The sequence below is a fragment of the Oncorhynchus kisutch genome, linkage group LG24 (assembly GCF_002021735.2).
Source record: "Oncorhynchus kisutch isolate 150728-3 linkage group LG24, Okis_V2, whole genome shotgun sequence".
Lineage (NCBI taxonomy): Eukaryota > Metazoa > Chordata > Actinopteri > Salmoniformes > Salmonidae > Oncorhynchus > Oncorhynchus kisutch.
In genome coordinates this window covers 40,418,022-40,441,448 of record NC_034197.2, presented here as the reverse complement: position 1 = coordinate 40,441,448, position 23,427 = coordinate 40,418,022, and the positions used below count along the sequence as shown (strand labels likewise).

Sequence of the window (23,427 nt, the reverse complement as noted above, 5' to 3'; positions counted from 1 at the left end):
CACTCTCTGCTAGACAGAGATATGACACAGGGACTGACCATCCATGATATCAACATTATAGTATGAACCATGTTTTCAGGCTATACAGTATTTGTTTACATGTACTGTGTTGACAAACATTGGAGTAAAACAACAAGCTCATAAGGCATTGAGTTATAGTCTTGAAGAATCAATGGCTATATACCTATATATACATTTCATTTTAAAGTCCTCTAAGGGAGGTACCAATGCTCTTTATTAAATTATATACAGTACAAAACCTCTGAAAGGTCATTCTCTGGTGTCAAAGTTACAGAAAACGGGAACAGTCAATGCATCTCTCCATCTCAAATCCCTAACCAACCGTAGAGGAGCCAAATTGGTCGTGTTTTGGTCTCTTCAGTCCAGACCTGATTAGCTGTGTTAATAGGATTTGGCTTCTGGTTCCATGTTCTATGACATGAGCTTTAAACCACAGAGACTACCCGAGTGACATTTAGCACCTGAACCTGCAGAGGAGCGACACTCTGACTCAACCTTTGAACAGTAGCCTACCTAGCCAACAACTACTCAACGATCTAACTGACTGTTCCTTTATCTGGGCGATCACACATCGTTTAGTGACTGAAAGGCTGTTTCTGTGTAGTTAGGCACTCCGGACAACTAACCGTCAAGATGTCGATGGACCAGCCGGAGGATCTGGAGATGGAGGGAGAGGAGGGGATCGACTCCAAGGAGCTGAAGAAGCAGCTGGCCGAGTCGAAGGCAGTTAAAGTGCTGATGTTGGGTAAGTGAACTGAACCCATTGGTCTGAATGTATCGGAGGTGATTTGAAAATCATCATGTTATTGTGAAGAGTTAACCCTGTCTGAGACTTAGAAGCCAGAAGGATGTCCTTTTGGTCTAATGGCTAAGAGGTTAGGATCCCCCATTATATTTTTTCCCTGTTCATATAGAAACTGAAAGGATATATTTCAACTAAATACCATGGAATAAAACGCACAGCACTGTAGATCTCCAGGAAGAGGGTTGGGCAGCCCTGGTTAAGAGCAACACTTTGTCTTAACATTGACAGTTAAGAGCAACACTTTGTCTTAACATTGACAGTTAAGAGCAAACAAACACCGATCAAGGCATAGTGTTCTTTCTCTTGGAATGTTTTAAGAGATATACGTGACTGAACCTAGAAAATAAGGAACATTGTTCAAGTTCAGACTAAGAGCTTTAAGTTACATTTTTCCCTGAAGTACATTGAAGTACATTTCTCCCTGAGGTACATTGAAGTACATTTCTCCCTGAGGTACATTGAAGTACATTTCTCCCTGAGGTACATTTCTCCCTGAGGTACATTGAAGTACATTTCTCCCTGAGGTACATTGAAGTACATTTCTCCCTGAGGTACATTGCTCCCTCCCAGAAGAGTTGTAGTCCAGGTGAATGTCAGGACACAGTGAGGTGCTGAAAGAATGACTACTTTAGGTCCAAGTCAATCATGTTCCCTTGCTGATGAGAGGCCAAGCCTATTACTCTAACTGGTTTAGTCCAGTCTCAGAATCCAGTCCAGATTGGTGTACCCATCCTCTCGTCAGACAGCATTTAACCTTTCACACCATCCTGCTGACCCAATCCAAACTGTGCTTTCACACAGTGGTGGAAAATATACCCAATTGCCATACTTGAGTAAAAGTAAAGATACCTTAATTATGGCTGGGGGCAGTATTGAGTAGCTTAGATGAATAAGGTGCCCAGAGGTGCCCAGAGTAAAGGGCCTGCTACTCAGTCCCAGTTGCTAATATATGCATATTATTAGTATATTGTGATGGAAAACACTCTGAAGTTTCTAAAACTGTTTGAATGATGTCTGTGAGTATAACAGAACTCATATGGCAGGCAAAAACCTGCCAGGAAGTGGGAAATCTGAGGTTAGTCGATTTTCAACTCATTCCCTATTGAAGATACAGTGGGATATTGGTCATGTTGCACTTCCTAAGGCTTCCACTAGATGTCAACAGTCTTTAGAAACTTGTTTCAGGCTTCTACTGTAAAGGAGTAGCTCATAAGGGCTTGTTGAGTCAGTGGTCTGGCAGAGTGCCACAGGCTCGTGACGCTCGTTCACTTGAGAGGTAGCTCGCATTCCATTGCTTTTCTACAGACAAAGGAATTCGCCGGTTGGAACATTGAAGATTTATGTTAAAAACATCCTAAAGATTGATTCTATACATCGTTTGACATGTTTCTACGGACTGTAACGGAACGTTTTTACATTTCGTCTGCTCCTAGTGAACGCGCTTCGTGACTTTGGATTTGTTTACATAACGCATTAACAAAAGTAGCTATTTGGACATAAATGATGGACATTATTGAACAAAACAAACATTTATTGTGGAACTGGGATTCCTGGGAGTGCATTCTGATGAAGATCATCAAAGGTAAGTGAATATTTATCATGTTATTTCTGACTTCTGTTGACTGCACAATATCGCGGATATCTTTTTGGCTGGTTTGGGCTCTGAGCGCCGTACTCAGATTATTGCATGGTTTGCTTTTTCCATAAAGATTTTTTGAAATCTGACACAGCGGTTGCATTAAGGAGAAGTGGATCTAAAATTCCATGTTAACACTTGTATCTTTGATCAACGTTTATTATGAGTATTTCTGGAAATTGATGTGGCTCTCTGCAAAATCACCGGATGAGATATTTTATATAAATATGAACTTTACCGAACAAAACATACATGCATTGTGTAACATGAAGTCCTATGAGTGTCATCTGATGAAGATCAAAGGTTAGTGATTCATTTTATCTCTATTTCTGCTTTTTATGACTCCTGTCTTTGGCTTGGAAAAATGGCTGTGTTTTTCTGTGACTTGGCAGTGACCTAAAATAATCGTTTGTGGTGCTTTCGCTGCAAAGCCTTTTTGAAATCGGAGATTAGATTACCTTTGAAATGGTATAAGATACTTGTATGTTTGAGTAATTTTAAATTAGGAGATTTCTGTTGTTTGAATTTGGCTCCCTGCACTTTCACTGGCTGTTGTCATATCGATCCCGTTAGCGTGATCTCAGCCATAAGTTTTTAATAGAAAATGACTCAAGTAAAAGTGAAAATCACCCAGTAAAATATTACTTGAGTCTAAAATTATTTGGTTTTAAATATATTTAAGTATCAAAAGTAAATGTAATTGCTAAATATACTTAAGTATTAAAAGTAAAAGTATTAGTAATGAAAAATTCCTTATATTAAGCAAACCAGAAGGCATGATTTTCTTGTTTTTTAAATTGACGATAGACAGGGGCACACTCCAACACTCAGACATAACAAAGCCCTTGTGTTTAATGAGCCCACCAGTTTAGAGGCAGTAGATGTCCAGGGAGGTTCTCTTGATAAGTGTGTGAATTGGAAAAAATGTCTGTCCTGCTAAGCATTCAAAATGTAACGAGTACTTTTGTGTGTCAGGAAAAATGTATGGAATAAAAAGTACATTATTTTCTTTAGGAATGTAGTGGAGTAAAAGTAAAAGTTTTCAAAAAAATAAATAGTGAATTACAGAGACCCCCAAAAACGACTTAAGTGGTACTTTAAAGTATTTCTATTTAAGTACTTTACTCCACATCATTCTGACCCAATCCAAACTGTACTGCGCTGGCTCTGACTTACAGTGTTCTTTTCACCTAGTTCCTCTTCCAGCACCTATGATGTATGGGTTCAGATGGGTTCTCAGATCAGCAGGGTTCAGATGGGTTCTCAGATCAGCATGGTTCAGATGAGTTCTCAGATCAGCAGGGTTCAAATGAGTTCTCAGATCAGCAGGGTTCAAATGAGTTCTCAGATCAGCAGGGTTCAGATGAGTTCTCAGATCAGCAGGGTTCAAATGAGTTCTCAGATCAGCAGGGTTCAAATGAGTTCTCAGATCAGCAGGGTTTGATTAGGTTCTCAGATCAGCAGGGTTTGACTAGGTTCTCAGATCAGGAGGGTTTGACTAGGATCTCAGATCAGGAGGGTTCAGATGGGTTCTAAGATCAGCAGGGTTCAGATTGGTTCTCAGATCAGGAGGGTTCAGATGAGTTCTCAGATCAGCAGGGTTTGACTAGGTTCTCAGATCAGCATGGTTTGACTGGGTTCTCAGATCAGCAGGGTTTGACTGGGTTCTCAGATCAGCAGGGTTTGACTGGGTTCTCAGATCAGCAGGGTTTGACTAGGTTCTCAGATCAGCAGGGTTCAGATGGGTTCTCAGATCAGGAGGGTTTGACTAGGTTCTCAGATCAGCAGGGTTTGACTAGGTTCTCAGATCAGCAGGGTTTGACTAGGTTCTCAGATCAGCAGGGTTTGACTAGGTTCTCAGATCAGCAGGGTTTGACTGGGCTGAGGTTCAGTAGTGTGAAAAGGGTAATTCCCTTAGCCTCTCTGCATGTAGCCACTTAGTCTCAATCAAGGTCAAAGATCAGATCCCGAAACAGTCAGTATATACAGTGCCCTTTCTAATCATTGGAACAGTGAAGCATTTGTCTTATTTTGGCTTTATACTCTATACTTGAAATCAAACAATGACATTAAAGTGCAGACTGTCAGCTTTAATTTGAGGGTATTTTCATCCATATCAGCTGAACCGTTTAGAAATTACAGCACTTCATGTACATAGTCCCCCCATTTTAGGGGAGCAAAAGTATTGGGACAAATTCACTTGAGTATGAAAGTGGTGAAAAGTTAATGTATTTGGTCCTATATCCACAGCACGTAATGACTACATCAAGCGTGTGACTCTACAAACTTGTTGGATGCATTTGCTGTTTGTTTTGGTTGTGTTTCAGATTATTTTGAGCCCAATAGATATTTAATGGTAAATAATGTATTGTGTCATTTTTGGAGTCACTTTTATTATAAATAAGAATATAATATGTTTCTAAACACTTCTACATTAATGTGGATGCTACCATGATTACGGATAATCCTGAACGAATTGTGAATGAATGAATGAGAATGACATGCTAACCTCTCACCATTTCAATAAAGGGAGGTTAGCATTTTTGGGGGGTATATGACAGGGTCTAACTTTCTCTTAATCTTAAACACAACCAAAATAATGAGCAAATGCATACCAAAATGTGTATAGTCACAAGCTTGACGTTTTCATTGCATGCTAGGAATATGGGAGCAAATACAACACTTTTTACTACTTTAATACACAAGTGAATTTGTCCCAATACTTTTTTGTTAGCCCTATGCAGTAAAGCCTAGACATTAGATTGGGGATGGGAAGCGAACACAAGTTTTAAGGTCTCGTTTCTCGGGTTGATTGTTGTTTTATTGCACGGGCAGTGATATCTCTTGATCCACAGTGGCCAAACGAAATGTTTCCAGATTACATACTGCTTGATGTGTTAAGACACAGGATCAGGTTACATAATGCTTGATTTGTTAAGACAGGATCAGGTTACATAATGCTTGATGTGTTAAGACAGGATCAGCTTACATAATGCTTGATTTGTTAAGACAGGATCAGGTTACATAATGCTTGATGTGTTAAGACACAGGACCAGGTTACATAATGCTTGATGTGTTAAGACACAGGAGACATAAAGCCCAACACTCAATAGGGAGGTGGATGAAGAGAAGGGCGGGCCAACCTTAATCTGGATGGGCACTGAGCCAATGAGTGCTATCTGTGACTAGGAGTGGTGCAGGACTTAACCAATTAGAGTAGACTAAATAAAGAACCCATCTCCTTCAGAAGATGCTCCCTCTTGGGTTTCTATTGCCCAATTTTTATTTTGTTTTTATTTAACCTTTATTTGTCCAGGAAGTCCCACTGAGACCAGAATACCTCTTTTACAAGGGATACATTGTAAAGTGTACGCTGGGAGTCAGGAAGTACAGGAATCGTACAGGAAGTACAGCACATTTTATAATAAATAGAACAATAAATATGGAAAGCGTACAGACATGAAACCGGGTCAATAACGCCTGAGGAGAGAACAAAGCGTACAGACATGAAACCGAGTCAATAACACCTGAGGAGAGAACAAAGCGTACAGACATGAAACCGGGTCAATAACGCCTGAGGAGAGAACAAAGCGTACAGACATGAAACCGAGTCAATAACGCCTGAGGAGAGAACAAAGCGTACAGACATGAAACCGGGTCAATAACGCCTGAGGAGAGAACAAAGCGTACAGACATGAAACCGGGTCAATAACGCCTGAGGAGAGAACAAAGCGTACAGACATGAAACCGGATCAATAACGCCTGAGGAGAGAACAAAGCGTACAGACATGAAACCGGGTCAATAACGCCTGAGGAGAGAACAAAGCGTACAGACATGAAACCGGGTCAATAACGCCTGAGGAGAGAACAAAGCGTACAGACATGAAACCGGGTCAATAACGCCTGAGGAGAGAACAAAGCGTACAGACATGAAACCGAGTCAATAACGCCTGAGGAGAGAACAAAGCGGACTGACAGATACAGGGGAGGTAATCAGGAAGGTGATGGAGTCCAGGTGAGTGTCGAGGCGCATGTGCACGTAACGACGGTGACAGGTGTGCGTAATGATGAGACAACAGGCCACGTCGAGCAACCGGAGAGAGGCAGCAGGATGTAGACGTGATGGTTAACAGAGAGACCTGTAGAGAGAGTCTTTAAGCTCAGCTGAGAGCCTGAGCACCAGATTGTTTGTGTTGTATAACCTATTCCTTTCTATGTTCGTTGTCATGCCGCTTTAGTCATGGCAAGACAGCACAAACAGAACTGGAACCAGGCTAAGTGCTGAGCAATAGGTACTAACACACGGGCTTGGTACAGGGTGGGGTCGGTACCATAGTGTTGATTGACTGAATTTATGGGACATTTGAAAGTAGCAGGTTGATCCAGCAGGACACCGCACTACATGAACTGTAAGTGAGGCTAAAAACACAATAAAGCCGAGGTCTTCTTTTCAATATGGGGTTTAAATAAAGGGGTTTAAATAAGTGACATCGAGGCCTTTGTCCTAATCTGCCTGAGAGAACCAGGTTGCGTCCCAAACGGAACCCTATTTAAGCAGTTGTGCACTATGTAGGGAAGAGGGTTCCATAGGGCTCTGGTCTAAAGTAGTGCACTATGTAGGGAAGAGGGTTTCATAGGGCTCTTGTCTAAAGTAGTGCACTATGTAGGGAAGAGGGTTCCATAGGGCTCTGGTCTAAAGTAGTGCACTATGTAGGGAAGAGGGTTCCATCGGACTCTGGTCTAAAGTAGTGCACTATGTAGGGAAGAGGGGTCCATCTGAGCTCAAAAAACGAGCGGAGCCCTACTGCACTGGTCTGGTTACATGTTGGGGTCGGGACCCATAGTATATTAGTTTTAAAGGTTTTCAAATAAAGGTTTAAAATAAATATATTAGGTGACATCAAGGTATTTTTTTCCCTGAAGTCTCTGAGAGACCCAGGCTGCCTCTCAAATGGCATCCTATTAAGCACTGGTCAAACAATAGCATTTAGGTTTTAAAATAGGTTTTAAAATAAAAAGGTTTTTAAGTGACATCCAGACCTTTGTCCTGGTGTGTTCTGAGTCCCAGTAAGGAGATGTCAGTGATCTCCACACAGACTGTTCTGTCAAACTGCTCTATTTTCAATCTGTCCCATAGGGCTCTGGTCAAAAGTAGGGCACTATATAGGGAAGAGGGTGCCATTTGGGAATAACCCTATGTTTCGCTGGCCACCAGGTCCAGGAGTATTAAGATCACGTATACTGGATAGTGTAGTGAAATGTGTTGTTTTACAAGGTCAGTCATAGTAGAACACCCCTGGAGAAAATTAGGGTTAAGTGCCTTGCTCAAGGGCACATCGGCAGGTTTTTCACCTTGTCAGCTCGCTTTTTTGAGCCAGTCACTGACGAAACCCTTTCTAATTAAAAATGACATTGTTGACCTTTATTTAACTGTTGTAATAAATTGTGTATTTTTGTTTTCTTTCAGGTGCTGAGGAGTCTGGGAAAAGCACCATTGTAAAACAAATGAAGTAAGTTAAGTTACAAATGAAGTACGCTTTTTCAGGTTCTCTCTCTGTTAATATGGGGCAGCAGAGAAGTGAGCTGCACTGCCACAGAAGCACCACTAGGTGGCAGTTTGGATAATTGAGCCACAGGGAAATTCCACTTTAACAGAGTGACACAGACTCATGTCACAAAGTTAAACAAACCATACAACTATATCCACTACAAGGACTACATTAAACTTTTTTTTTTTTTAAGTGGAATAACTCAATACTAACCCAATAGTTCTTCTTCTTCACAGAATCCTTCACCTGGGTGGTTTTAATAAGGAGGAGAAGGTGTCATCCAGAGGGGCGATCTTTGGTAACATCCTGCAGTCAGCTCTGTCTATCGTCAGAGGCATGGGTATCCTGGGGATCAAGTACGGATCACCGGCTGCGGAGGTGGGTACTGCAGGCTGGGTGTTTGCATGTGTGTGAAACAATACTATAATATACTGTACCATGTAGACATGTTATACATGTTATACTATATAGACATGTTATACTATACTATACTATTATACTATAGACATGTTATACTATACTATTATACTATAGACATGTTATACTATACTATACTATTATACTATAGACATGTTATACTGTACTATACTATTATACTATAGACATGTTATACTGTACTATACTATTATACTATAGACATGTTATACTGTACTATACTGTTATACTATATATACATGTTATACTGTATCTTATGTTATACTATACTATACAGTTATACTGTATCTTATGTTATACTATACTATACTGTTATACTATATATACATGTTATACTATACTGTTATACTGTACTATACTGTTATACTATAGACATGTTATACTGTACTATACTGTTATACTATACAGACATGTTATACTGTATCTTATGTTATACTATACTATACAGTTATACTGTATCTTATGTTATACTATACTATACTGTTATACTATACTATACTGCTATACTATAGACATGTTATACTGTACTATACTGTTATACTATACTGTTATACTGTACCTTATGTTATACTATACTGTTATACTATAGACATGTTATACTATACTGCTATACTATACAGACATGTTATACTGTACCTTATGTTATACTATACTGTTATACTATACAGACATGTTATACTGTACCTTATGTTATACTATATTATACTGTTATACTATAGACATGTTATACTGTACTATACTGTTATACTGTACCTTATGTTATACTATATTATACTGTTATACTATAGACATGTTATACTGTACCTTATGTTATACTATACTGTTATACTATATATACATGTTATACTGTACCTTATGTTATACTATATTATACTGTTATATAGACATGTTATACTATAGGCATGTTATACTGTACCTTATGTTATACTATACTGTTATACTATATATACATGTTATACTGTACCTTATGTTAAACTATACTGTTATACTATATATACATGTTATACTGTACCTTATGTTATACTATATTATACTGTTATACTATAGACATGTTATACTGTACTATACTGTTATACTGTACCTTATGTTATACTATATTATACTGTTATACTATAGACATGTTATACTATAGACATGTTATACTGTACTATACTGTTATACTGTACCTTATGTTATACTATACTATACTGTTATACTATAGACATGTTATACTATAGACATGTTATACTGTACCTTATGTTATACTATACTATAGACATGTTATACTATAGACATGTTATACTGTACCTTATGTTATACTATACTGTTATACTATATATACATGTTATACTGTACCTTATGTTATACTATACTGTTATACTATATACATGTTATACTGTACCTTATGTTATACTATACTGTTATACTATAGACATGTTATACTATATATACATGTTATACTGTACCTTATGTTATACTATACTGTTATACTATAGACATGTTATACTATACTGCTATACTATACAGACATGTTATACTGTACCTTATGTTATACTATACTGTTATACTATATATACATGTTATACTGTACCTTATGTTATACTATACTGTTATACTATATATACATGTTATACTGTACCTTATGTTATACTATACTATACTGTTAAACTATAGACATGTTATACTGTACTATACTGTTATACTATACTATAATACTATACTGTTATACTGTACTATTATACTATACTGTTATACTATACTATAATACTGCACTATACTGTTATACTGTACCTCATGTTATACTATACTATACTGTTAAACTATAGACATGTTATACTGTACTATACTGTTATACTATACTATAATACTATACTATACTGTTATACTATACTGTTATAATATACAGACATGTTATACTGTACCTCATGTTATACTATACTGTTACACTATATATACATGTTATACTGTACCTTATGTTATACTATACTGTTATACTATACTATACTGTTATACTATATACATGTTATACTATACTATACTGTTATACTATATATACATGTTATACTGTACTGTTATACTATACTATACTGTTATACTATATACATGTTATACTATATACATGTTATACTATACTGTTATACTATACTATATTGTTATACTATATACATGTTATACTATACTATACTGTTATACTATATATACATGTTATACTATACTGTTATACTATACTATACTGTTATACTATATACATGTTATACTATACTATACTGTTATACTATATATACATGTTATACTGTACTGTTATACTATACTATACTGTTATACTATATACATGTTATACTATATACATGTTATACTATACTGTTATACTATACTATACTGTTATACTATATACATGTTATACTATACTGTTATACTATATATACATGTTATACTATACTGTTATACTATACTATACTGTTATACTATATACATGTTATACTATACTATACTGTTATACTATATATAAATGTTATACTGTACCTTGTTATACTATACTATACTGTTATACTATAGACATGTTATACTATAGACATGTTATACTGTACCTTATGTTATACTATACTGTTAAACTATAGACATGTTATACTGTACTATACTGTTATAGTATACTATAATACTATACTATACTGTTATACTGTACTATTATACTATACTGTTATACTATACTATAATACTATACTATACTGTACTATTATACTATACTGTTATACTGTACCTCGTGTTATACTATAGACATGTTATACTGTACTATACTGTTATACTATACAGGCATGTTATACTGTACCTTATGTTATACTATACTGTTATACTATATATGCATGTTATACTGTACCTTATGTTATACTATACTGTTATACTATATATACACATGTTATACTGTACCTTATGTTATACTATAGACATGTTATACTATATTATACTGTTATACTATACTGACATGTTATACTGTACTATACTGTTATACTATACTGTTATACTATATATACATGTTATACTGTACCTTATGTTATACTATACTGTTATACTATAGACATGTTATACTATATTATACTGTTATACTATACTGACATGTTATACTGTACTATACTGTTATACTATATAGACATGTTATACTGTACCTTGTTATACTATACTATACTGTTATACTATAGACATGTTATACTATACTGATATACTATATAGACATGTTATACTATACTGTTATACTATAGACATGTTATACTGTACTATACTGTTATACTGTACCTTATGTTATACTATACTGATATACTATATAGACATGTTATACTATACTATAATACTATAGACATGTTATACTGTACCTTATGTTATACTATGCTATACTGTTATACTATAGACATGTTATACTATACAGACATGTTATACTGTACCTTATGTTATACTATGCTATACTGTTATACTATAGACATGTTATACTGTACTATATAGACATGTTATATATGTTATTCTATACTATATAGACATGGTATACTATACTGTAGACATGTTATACTATACTGTATAGACATGGTATACTATATTATACTATACTGTAGACATGGTATACTATACTGTATAGACATGGTATACTATATTATACTATACTGTGGACATGTTATACTATACTGTATAGACATGGTATACTATATTATACTATACTGTAGACATGTTATACTATACTGTATAGACATATACTATACTGTAGACATGTTATACTATACTGTAGACATGTTATACTATACTGTAGACATGTTATACTATACTGTAGACATGTTATACTATACTGTAGACATGTTATACTATACTGTAGACATGTTATACTATACTGTATAGACATGATATACTATACTGTAGACATGTTATACTATACTGTAGACATGTTATACTATACTGTAGACATGTTATACTATACTGTAGACATGTTATACTATACTGTATAGACATGATATACTATACTGTAGACATTTTATACTATACTGTAGACATGTTATACTATACTGTATAGACATGATATACTATATTATACTATACTGTATAGACATGTTATACTATACTGTATAGACATGATATACTATACTGTATAGACATGATATACTATACTGTAGACATTTTATACTATACTGTATAGACATGATATACTATACTGTATAGACATGATATACTATACTGTATAGACATATACTATACTGTATAGACATGTTATACTATACTGTATAGACATTATATACTATACTGTAGACGTTTTTATACTATACTGTAGACATTTTACACTATACTGTAGACATTTTACACTCTACTGTAGACATTTTATACTATACTGTATAGACATGATATACTATACTGTAGACATTTTATACTATACTGTATAGACATGATATACTATACTGTAGACATTTTATACTATACTGTATAGACATTTTATACTATACTGTATAGACATGATAGACTATAGACATGTTATACTATTGCGGAGTTGCCAACAACCGGAAGTTCTGGTTGTCAGGGGAAATGGAATGAGAGCCTGTGACTCGATTTCCTCTTTTTGGATGTTAAGGCGAGACTTTATCTTAACTCCTCCTCCACATTCATTGGATTGGTTGAACAGTGCAGAAGAGAACCTCCCCCCACAGTTTGTTTTTGTATTCTCTTCAAGACCAGAATTTGGAAGGATCTACAGTAGTTTCAGGTGTTTCTTTTCTGCCTGGTAATGTTACGTTATACTATGCTATACTATACTGATGCATGTATGGGGGTTGTTCTCTGTGTGTCCAGGATGAAGGCACGAAGCTGGAGAACCTATCCAACTCGACTGAGGAGGGAACCATGTCTCCTGAGCTGGCTGAGTGCATCAAGAAGCTGTGGATAGACCCTGGCATCCAGGAGTGTTTCGAGTCAGCAGCCGAGGGCTACCATCTCCTCGACTCCGCTTACTAGTGAGTCTATGGCATGGCTCAATAACCAGATTTAGGCGCGGGATGTTCTTTCTTCTTGATCGGATGGTCAGGGGGCCGGAACATAATTACAAATCATTTGTAGAATGCAAATTGACAGCAAGAAGCCTAAACATATATCATATTTGACTAAAAGACTAATTCTAATTTTTGTATACGATCACATATATATCTATCTGTTATGGAAATACTTTTGAACAGATTTAAACAATTAAAATAACTTTGGTGTTTTTATAGTCTTTTATACTGAACAAAAATATAAACGCAACATGTAAAGTGTTGGTTCCATGTTTCATGAGCTGAAATAAAAGATCCCAGAAATAGTCCACACTCACAAAAGGGTTTTCTATCAAATTTAGTGCTCACATTTGTTTACATCCCTGTTAGTGAGTTTTTCTCCTTTGCCAAGATAATCCATCCACCTGACAGGTGTGGCATATCAAGAAGCTGATTAAACAGCATGATCATTACACAGGTTCACTTTGTACTGGGGACAATAAAAGGCCACTTTAAAATGTGCAGTTTTGTCCCACAACACAATGCCACAGCTGTCTCATGTTGAGGGAGCGTGCAATTGCCATGCTGACTACAGGAATGTCCACCAGAGTATTGAATGTTCATTTCTCTACCATAAGCCGCCTCCATTGCCATTTTAGAGAATTTGGCAGAACACCCAACCGGCCTCACAACCGTAGACCACGTGCAACCACACCAACCCAGGACATCCACATCAGTCTTCTTCCCGTGCGGGATCGTCTGAGACCAGCCACCCGGACATCTGATGAAACTGTGGGTTTGCACAATGGAAGAATTTCTGTAGAAATTTTCAGAAATCGTCTCAGGGAAGCTCATTTGCGTGCTCGTTGTCCTCACCAGGATCTTGACCTGACTGCAGTTCGGCATTGTAACCGACTTCAGTTTGCAAATGCTCACCTTCGATGGCCACTGGAACGCTGGAGAAGTGTGCTCTTCACGGATGAATCCCGGTGTAGGGCGTCTTGTGGGCGAGCGGTTTGCTGATGTCAACGTTGTGAACAGAGTGCCCCATGGTGGTGGTGGGGTTATGGTATGGGCAGGTATAAGCCACAGACGACGAACACAATTGCATTTTATGGATGACAATAAGATATCGTGATGAGATCCTGAGGCCCGTTGTTGTGCCATTCATCAGCTGCCATCACCGTTTCAGCATGATAATGCATGGCCCCGTTTCAAGGATCTGTACACAATTCATGAAAGCTGAAAAATGTCCCAGTTCTTCCATGGCCTGCATACTCACCAGACATGTCACCCATTGACTATGTTTGGGATACTCTGGATCGATGTGTACGACAGCGTGTTCCAGTTCCTGCCAATATCCAGAAACTTCGCACAGCCATTGAAGAGGAGTGAGACAACATTCCACAGGCCACAATCAACAGCCTGAACAACTCTGTGAAGGAGATGTGTCGCGCTGCATGAGGCTAATGGTGGTCACACCAGATACTGACTGGTTTTCTGATCCACGCCCCTATTTCTTTTGTGATCAACAGATGCATATCTGTATTCCCAGTCATGTGAAATCCATAGATTAGGGCCAAATGTATTTATTTAAATTAACTGATTTGCGTATGTGAACTGTAACTCGGTAAAAATCTTTGAAAATGTTGCATGTTGCATTTATATTTTTGTTCAGTGTTTTTTTTGGTGTTCAGAAAAATTGAGGGGCCAAATAAAATCAATCACGGGCCAAAGTTTGGCCTGCGGGCCGCCAGTTGGGGATCCCTGGTCTATGGCCTCTGTGGAAGCTAGACAGTGCTGTTGTCTTTAGGGTCTAGTTACTGTAAAGCACTCTGTAATAACTGCTGATCTAAAAAAAGGCTTTTTAAATACATTTTATTGATTAGTTGATTGATTTACTCTGCCTCTCTCCCACAGCTAACTCAGTGATCTGATCTTGATTGATTCATTGATTGACTGCCTCTCACACAGCTTCCTCAGTGACCTGGAGCGCATCACCCAGGCTGACTTCACCCCTAACGACCAGGACATCCTTCGGTGCAGGATCAAGACCGGCGGGGTCAATGAGGAGAGGTTCATCTGCAAAGATGTCAAATTCAGGTGAGCTACAGTAGCTAACTACCTGGCTCTTTTGTCACAGTACATTATAGTTCACCTGCAAAGACGTCAAGTGTAGTGTCTGTACCGTAGCAACGTAGTAGTGTCTGTACCGTAGCAACGCAGTAGCGTCTGTACCGTAGCAACGTAGTAGCGTCTGTACCGTAGCAACGTAGTAGCGTCTGTACCGTAGCAACGTAGTAGCGTCTGTACCGTAGCAACGTAGTAGCGTCTGTACCGTAGCAACGTAGTAGCGTCTGTACCGTAGCAACGTAGTAGCGTCTGTACCGTAGCAACGTAGTAGCGTCTTTACTCGTAGCAACGTAGTAGCGTCTTTACTCGTAGCAACGTAGTAGCGTCTTTACTCGTAGCAACGTAGTAGCGTCTTTACTCGTAGCAACGTAGTAGCGTCTTTACTCGTAGCAACGTAGTAGCGTCTTTACTCGTAGCAACGTAGTAGCGTCTTTACTCGTAGCAACGTAGTAGCGTCTTTACTCGTAGCAACGTAGTAGCGTCTTTACTCGTAGCAACGTAGTAGCGTCTTTACTCGTAGCAACGTATAATACAGTGTGCATGCATTGTCAGTATTTGTATGTGATTCCTGCTGGAGTTGAACCTTCAACCTTTGTATTACAAGAACCACGCTCTCACCATATACAAGAACTATGTGTAAAAAGCCTGGAGGACCTCATGATACTGTACTGGAGTTACTGATCGCTCCTCTCCTGTAAAAAGGGCTTAATAATTGATTGATTAATTAATTTATTATTGCGTCTCTCTGACGGACAGGATGTTTGATATGAGCGGTAGAAGAGAAGAGAGGAAGAAGTGGATCCACTGTTTCCAGGGCGTCCATTGCGTCCTGTTCTGTAGTTCCCTCAGCGCGTATGACCTGGTGCTGCTGGAGGACGAGGAAATGGTGAGTGATTACACACACACACAGTTTCACACACACACACACACACACACACACTGTTTCACACACACACAGTTTCACACACACACACACACACACACACACACACACAGTTTCACACACACACACAGTTTCACACACACACACACAGTTTCACACACACACACACACTGTTTCACACACACACTGTTTCACACACACACTGTTTCACACACACACTGTTTCACACACACACTGTTTCACACACACACTGTTTCACACACACACTGTTTCACACACACACTGTTTCACACACACACTGTTTCACACACACACTGTTTCACACACACACTTCAAAGTTAATCTAAACTAAAAAAGGAGGGTACAGATGAGAGGGAGACGTTCAACCATATTGCAAACCTCACCAACTAGTGTGACCGCAGCGAGCTAGTGGAGGTTGAGCCATCCTTCATTCCGCTTGTCCTCTTCTCTTTTCAGAACCGCATGCACGAGTCTCTCCATCTATTCAACAGTATCTGCAACCACAGGTTCTTCGAGGACACCATCCACGTGCTCTTCCTCAACAAGAAGGACATCTTCCAAGAGAAGATCAAGAATGTCCACCTCAATGTCTGCTTCCCCGACTACGACGGTGAGGCCTACTCTTGAGTCCCAAAATGGCAAAAACTTGTTTTCCATGAACTATTGACCATTGTTTTTTTTTGTGTATTCACCGTGTCTGATGAATGACTCCAGGCTGAATCCCATCCGGCCGTGATTGGGAGTCCCATAGGGCCGTGTTTGGGAGTCCCATAGGGCCGTGTTTGGGAGTCCCATAGGGCCGTGATTGGGAGTCCCATAGGGCCGTGATTGGGAGTCCCATCCGGCCGTGATTGGGAGTCCCATAGGGCCGTGATTGGGAGTCCCATAGGGCCGTGATTGGGAGTCCCATCCGGCCGTGTTTGGGAGTCCCATAGGGCTGTGATTGGGAGTCCCATAGGGCTGTGATTGGGAGTCCCATCCGGCCGTGTTTGGGAGTCCCATCCGGCCGTGTTTGGGAGTCCCATAGGGCCGTGATTGGGAGTCCCATCCGGCCGTGATTGGGAGTCCCATAGGGCCGTGATTGGGAGTCCCATCCGGCCGTGATTGGGAGTCCCATCCGGCCGTGTTTGGGAGTCCCATAGGGCTGTGATTGGGAGTCCCATAGGGCTGTGATTGGGAGTCCCATCCGGCCGTGTTTGGGAGTCCCATCCGGCCGTGTTTGGGAGTCCCATAGGGCCGTGATTGGGAGTCCCATCCGGCCGTGATTGGGAGTCCCATAGGGCCATGATTGGGAGTCCCATCCGGCCGTGATTGGGAGTCCCATCCGGCCGTGATTGGGAGTCCCATCCGGCCGTGATTGGGAGTCCCATCCGGCCGTGATTGGGAGTCCCATCCGGCCGTGATTGGGAGTCCCATCCGGCCGTGATTGGGAGTCCCATAGGGCCGTGATTGGGAGTCCCATAGGGCCGTGATTGGGAGTCCCATCCGGCCGTGATTGGGAGTCCCATAGGGCTGTGATTGGGAGTCCCATAGGGCTGCGCACAGTTGTCCCAGCATTGTCCGGGTTTGGCTGTTATTGTAAATAAGATGTTGTTCTTAACTGGCTTGCCTAGTTAAATAAAGATTCAACCAAAAATATACATAAAAAAAAATGAATACATTGAAATCTTTCTCACTCAATTAAAACACAATAAGAAACTCCCTCTTATTCCCTCTGGCAAACACATACGAAGACACCAGCAACCAGTCTCTGATCAGTTTTTACAGCTCTCTTATCTCTCTATAGGGCCTAACACATACGAAGACACCAGCAACCAGTCTCTGATCAGTTTTTACAGCTCTCTTATCTCTCTATAGGGCCTAACACATACGAAGACACCAGCAACCAGTCTCTGATCAGTTTTTACAGCTCTCTTATCTCTCTATAGGGCCTAACACATATGAAGACGCCAGCAACCACGTGAAGATGCAGTTTGAGTCTCTGAACTTGAGGCAGGCGGAGAAACCCATCTACACCCACATCACCTGCGCTGTAGAGACACAGGACGTGAACCAGGCCTTCAACACCATCACAGACGTTATCAAAACCAACCTAAAAGACGCCGGGCTGTTCTGAGCAGCTCCTGACTGAAGGTACAGTATGACGGCCTGTATTACTGCCTGACGCACGCTCACACCTCAGTGCCGAACAGGAAATCACTATGAAGGCCTTACTGAAACAATGTAATAAGGCCTGGCTATGAACAGACCATCTGCTGACAAACTAATAAGGCCTGGCTGTGAACAGACCATCTGCTGACAAACGGTAATAAGGCCTGGCTGTGGACAGACCATCTGCTGACAAACTGTAATAAGGCCTGGCTGTGGACAGACCATCTGCTGACAAACTGTAATAAGGCCCGGCTGTGGACAGACCATCTGCTGACAAACTGTAATAAGGCCCGGCTATGAACAGACCATCTGCTGACAAACTAATAAGGCCTGGCTGTGACCAGACCATCTGCTGACAAACTGTAATAAGCCCTGGCTGTGGACAGACCATCTGCTGACAAACTGTAATAAGCCCTGGCTGTGGACAGACCATCTGCTGACAAACTGTAATAAGGCCTGGCTGTGGACAGACCATCTGCTGACAAACTGTAATAAGGCCTGGCTGTGGACAGACCATCTGCAATGAAATTAAAATACGACATGTTGTATTATGTCTGACATATTACCTCAATGACCTAAACTCAGCAAAAAAAGAAACAGCCCTTTATCAGGACCCTGTCTTTCAAAGATAATTCGTAAAAATCCAAATAACTTCACAGATCTTCATTGTAAAGGGTTTAAACACTGTTTTCCATGCTTGTTCAATGAACCATAAACAATTAATGAACATGCACCTGTGGAACGGTCGTTAAGACACTAACAGCTTACAGACGGTAGGCAATTAAGGTCACAGTTATGAAAACTTGGGACACTAAAGAGGCCTTTCTACTGACTCTGAAAAACACCAAAAGAAAGATGCCCAGGGTACCTGCTCATCTGCGTGAACGTGCCTTAGGCATGCTGCAAGGAGGCATGAGGACTGCAGATGTGGCCAGGGCAATAAATTGCAATGCCTGTACTGTGAGACGCCTAAGACAGCGCTACAGGGAGACAGGACGGACAGCTGATTGTCCTCGCAGTGGCAGACCACGTGTAACAACACCTGCACAGGATCGGTACATGCGAACATTACACCTGCGGGACAGGTACAGGATGGCAACAACAACTGCCCGAGTTACACCAGGAACACACAATCCCTCCATCAGTGCTCAGACTGTCCGAAATAGGCTGAGAAAGACTGGACTGAGGGCTTGAAGGCCTGTTGTAAGGCAGGTCCTCACCAGACATCACCGGCAGCAACGTCTCCTATGGGCACAAACCCACCGTCGCTGGACCAGACACGACTGGCAAAACGTGCTCTTCACTGACGAGTTGCGGTTTTGTCTCACCAGGGGTGATGGTCGGATTTGCGTTTATCGTCGAATGAATGAGGGTTACACCGAGGCCTGTACTCTGGAGCGGGATCGATTTGGAGGTGGAGGGTCCGTCATGGTCTGGGGTGGTGTATCTCAGTATCATCGGACTGAGCTTGTTGTCATTGCAGGAAATCTTAACGCTGTGCGTTACAGGGCAGACATCCTCCTCCCTCATGTGGTACCCTTCCTGCAGGCTCATCATGAAATGACCCTCCAGCATGACAATACCACCAGCCATACTGCTCGTTCTGTGTGTGATTTCCTGCAAGACAGGAATGTCAGTGTTTTGCTATGGCCAGCGAAGAGTCCGGATCTCAATCCCATTGAGCACGTCTGGGACCTGTTGGATCGGACGGTGAGGGCTTGGGCCATTCCCCCCAGAAATGTCCAGGAACTTGCAGGTGCCTTGGTGGAAGAGTGGGGTAACATCTCACAGCAAGAACTGGCAAATCTGGTGCAGTCCGTGAGGAGGAGATGCACTGCAGTACTTAATGCAGCTGGTGGCCACACCAGATACTGACTGTTACTTTTGATTTTGACGCCCCCCCCCTTTGTTCAGGAACACATTATTCCATTTCTCTTAGTCACATGTCTGTGGAACTTGTTCAGTTTATGTCTCAATGGTTGAATCTTATTTTCATACAAATATATACACATGTTAAGTTTGCTGAAAATAAACGCAGTTGACAGTGAGAGGATGTTTCTGTTTTTGCTGAGTTTATGTATGGTTCTAATTATTACAGAATTATTATACTTCTATTACACGGTTAGGTCAGACCATAGAAATCTATTACTAGAATGGACATACCATGGTCTGAGGTGCTTTGTCCCTTCTAGTAATTGTGTTTCTATGGTTCAGACGGCTGAGGGTGAGGAGGATGGATGAAGAGAATCATATCGCTAACATTTCCCCGACACTATCCCTGTCCCTCCCTCCCCATCTCGATACTATCCCTGTCCCTCCCTCCCCATCTCGATACTATCCCTGTCCCTCCCTCCCCATCTCGATACTATCCCTATCCCTGTCCCTCCCTCCCCATCTCAATACTATCCCTGTCCCTCCCCATCGACACTATCCCTATCCCTCCCTCCCCATCGCGATACTATCCCTGTCCCTCCCCACCGACACTATCCCTGTCCCTCCCTCCCCATCTCAACACTATCCCTGTCCCTCCCTCCCTCCCTGTCCCTCCCTCCCCATCTCGACACTATCCCTGTCCCTCCCTCCCCATCTCGATACTATCCCTGTCCCTCCCTCCCCATCTCGATACTATCCCTGTCCCTCCCTCCCCATCTCGACACTATCCCTGTCCCTCCCCCTCCCTCCCCATCTCAATACTATCCCTGTCCCTCCCCATCTCGACTATCCCTGTCCCTCCCTCCCTGTCCCTCCCTCCCTATTTCAAACACTATCCCTGTCCCTCCCTCCCCATCTCGACACTATCCCTGTCCCACTCCCCATCACGACACTATCCCTATCCCTGTCCCTCCCTCCCCATCTCGATACTATCCCTGTCCCTCCCTCCCCATCGACACTATCCCTATCCCTCCCTCCCCATCTCGATACTATCCCTGTCCCTCCCCATCGACACTATCCCTGCCCCCCCCCCCCATCTCAACACTATCCCTGTCCCTCCCTCCCTCCCTGTCCCTCCCTCCCCATCTCGACACTATCCGTCCCTCCCCATCTCGACACTATCCCTGTCCCTCCCTCCCCATCTCGATACTATCCCTGTCTCTCCCTCCCCATCTCAATACTATCCCTGTCCCTCCCTCCCCATCTCGACACTATCCCTGTCCCTCCCCCTCCCTCCCCATCTCAATACTATCCCTGTCCCTCCCCATCTCGACTATCCCTCCCCCTCCCTCCCTACTTCAACACTATCCCTGTCCCTCCCTCCCCATCTCGACACTATCCCTGTCCCACTCCCCATCACGACACTATCCCTATCCCTGTCCCTCTCTCCCCATCTCGACACTATCCCTGTCCCACTCCCCATCACGACACTATCCCTATCCCTCCCTCCCCATCTCGACACTATCCCTCCCCATTTCAACACTATCCCTGTCCCTCCCTCCCCATCTCGACACTATCCCTGTCCCTCCCCACCGACACTGTCCCTGTCCCTCCCTCCCCATCTCAACACTATCCCTGTCCCTCCCTCCCTGTCCCTCCCTCCCCATCTCGACACTATCCCTGTCCCTCCCTCCCCATCTCGACACTATCCCTCCCCATTTCAACACTATCCCTGTCCCTCCCTCCCCATCTCGACACTATCCCTGTCCCTCCCTCCCCATCTCGACACTATCCCTGTCCCTCCCTCCCCATTTCGACACTATCCCTGTCCCTCCCTCCCTATTTCAACACTATCCCTGTCCCTCCCTCCCTATTTCAACACTATCCCTGTCCCTCCCTCCCTGTCCCTCCCTCCCTGTCCCTCCCTCCCTGTCCCTCCCCATATTGCTTTCTTTTTAAGGTTTATTTTTCATCATTAGCCTCCTAAAAGTACCATTAAAACAGACCTAGGGCTCTATTTAATGTGCATGGCAGAAGTTCAGCTGTACAGCACACTCCCGCTTTACAGGAGACAGCGTTCATGAAAAACGCTGCATACTGCATGTCAACGTAAACCGGAAATGACCTTTACATTTCTATCGCTTCAGCTTTACACTTTGAATAGAAGACACTAATTAAGATATATTTGATCGCATTTGTATTGAGTAAAATATATATTAGAGCAGCTGTGAGGCATTGCAGTGTCCTTTTTGATCCCGTTTAGGGGACCAAAACAAAAAAACTGAATCTGCATCGAGTCCCCCCCCCCCCCCCTCAAAAATAATGTATGAATGTTAAAAAGATGACATATTAAATGGACTTCTCTTCATCTCTTCAGAACTTCCATCAGCCAACTCACTGGTTTTTATTGGGCCACTGTGCTGGAGAAGGTGGACAACTGTTTATCCTGCTGTCATCGTCACCACCGCCGAGCCCTGGGTTCCTCGGATGCATCCCTCTACTACTACAACAACATCATCATCAAGTCCATTGGGTAGAAAACAGAGTATCAACATTTAACATTTTTGTTGTAAAAAATAAATAAAATGAAAGTGCTCCTTGGACGGCACTTATATTGCGTAACGTACCATTAAACCCCTGAAGCTAGTGTTTATGTTTTACCTTTAGTAGTCTCCTGCTGTTTCTCTTTAACTTGTAAAAAAAGTTACCAAGTTAACAGCAGATATTTGAAAATGATCATCTATTTTTAATTGAATCTATTTTAATAGCATAAACTGTGTATTGTGAGACACAAGCTTAGACTAAATAATAATAGACCAAACTATTTTGATCAGACCAATATATCGTAAGTACTGTGAGAAAGGGATCGTTTTGAATATTACGTTTGTCCTTATTTTTGAAGTTTAGAGACAAAATAAAGATGGATAGACTTCTCTGTACTCTGTTTTTGA

General features: G+C 41.1%; 1 protein-coding gene across 1 annotated transcript; it reads left to right on the top strand.

Moving 5' to 3' along the window:
* Positions 1–390: 390 nt before the first annotated feature.
* Positions 391–23,415, top strand: LOC109875707 (guanine nucleotide-binding protein G(t) subunit alpha-2-like). The gene is made up of 9 exons (XM_031803881.1): positions 391–766; positions 7,930–7,972; positions 8,248–8,389; positions 13,241–13,401; positions 15,391–15,519; positions 16,306–16,435; positions 16,910–17,063; positions 18,382–18,586; positions 22,854–23,415. The coding sequence occupies exons 1-8, from the start codon at positions 655–657 to the stop codon at positions 18,567–18,569; spliced, it is 1,059 nt and encodes a 352-aa protein (XP_031659741.1). The 5' UTR covers positions 391–654; the 3' UTR covers positions 18,570–18,586; positions 22,854–23,415.
* Positions 23,416–23,427: the final 12 nt, after the last annotated feature.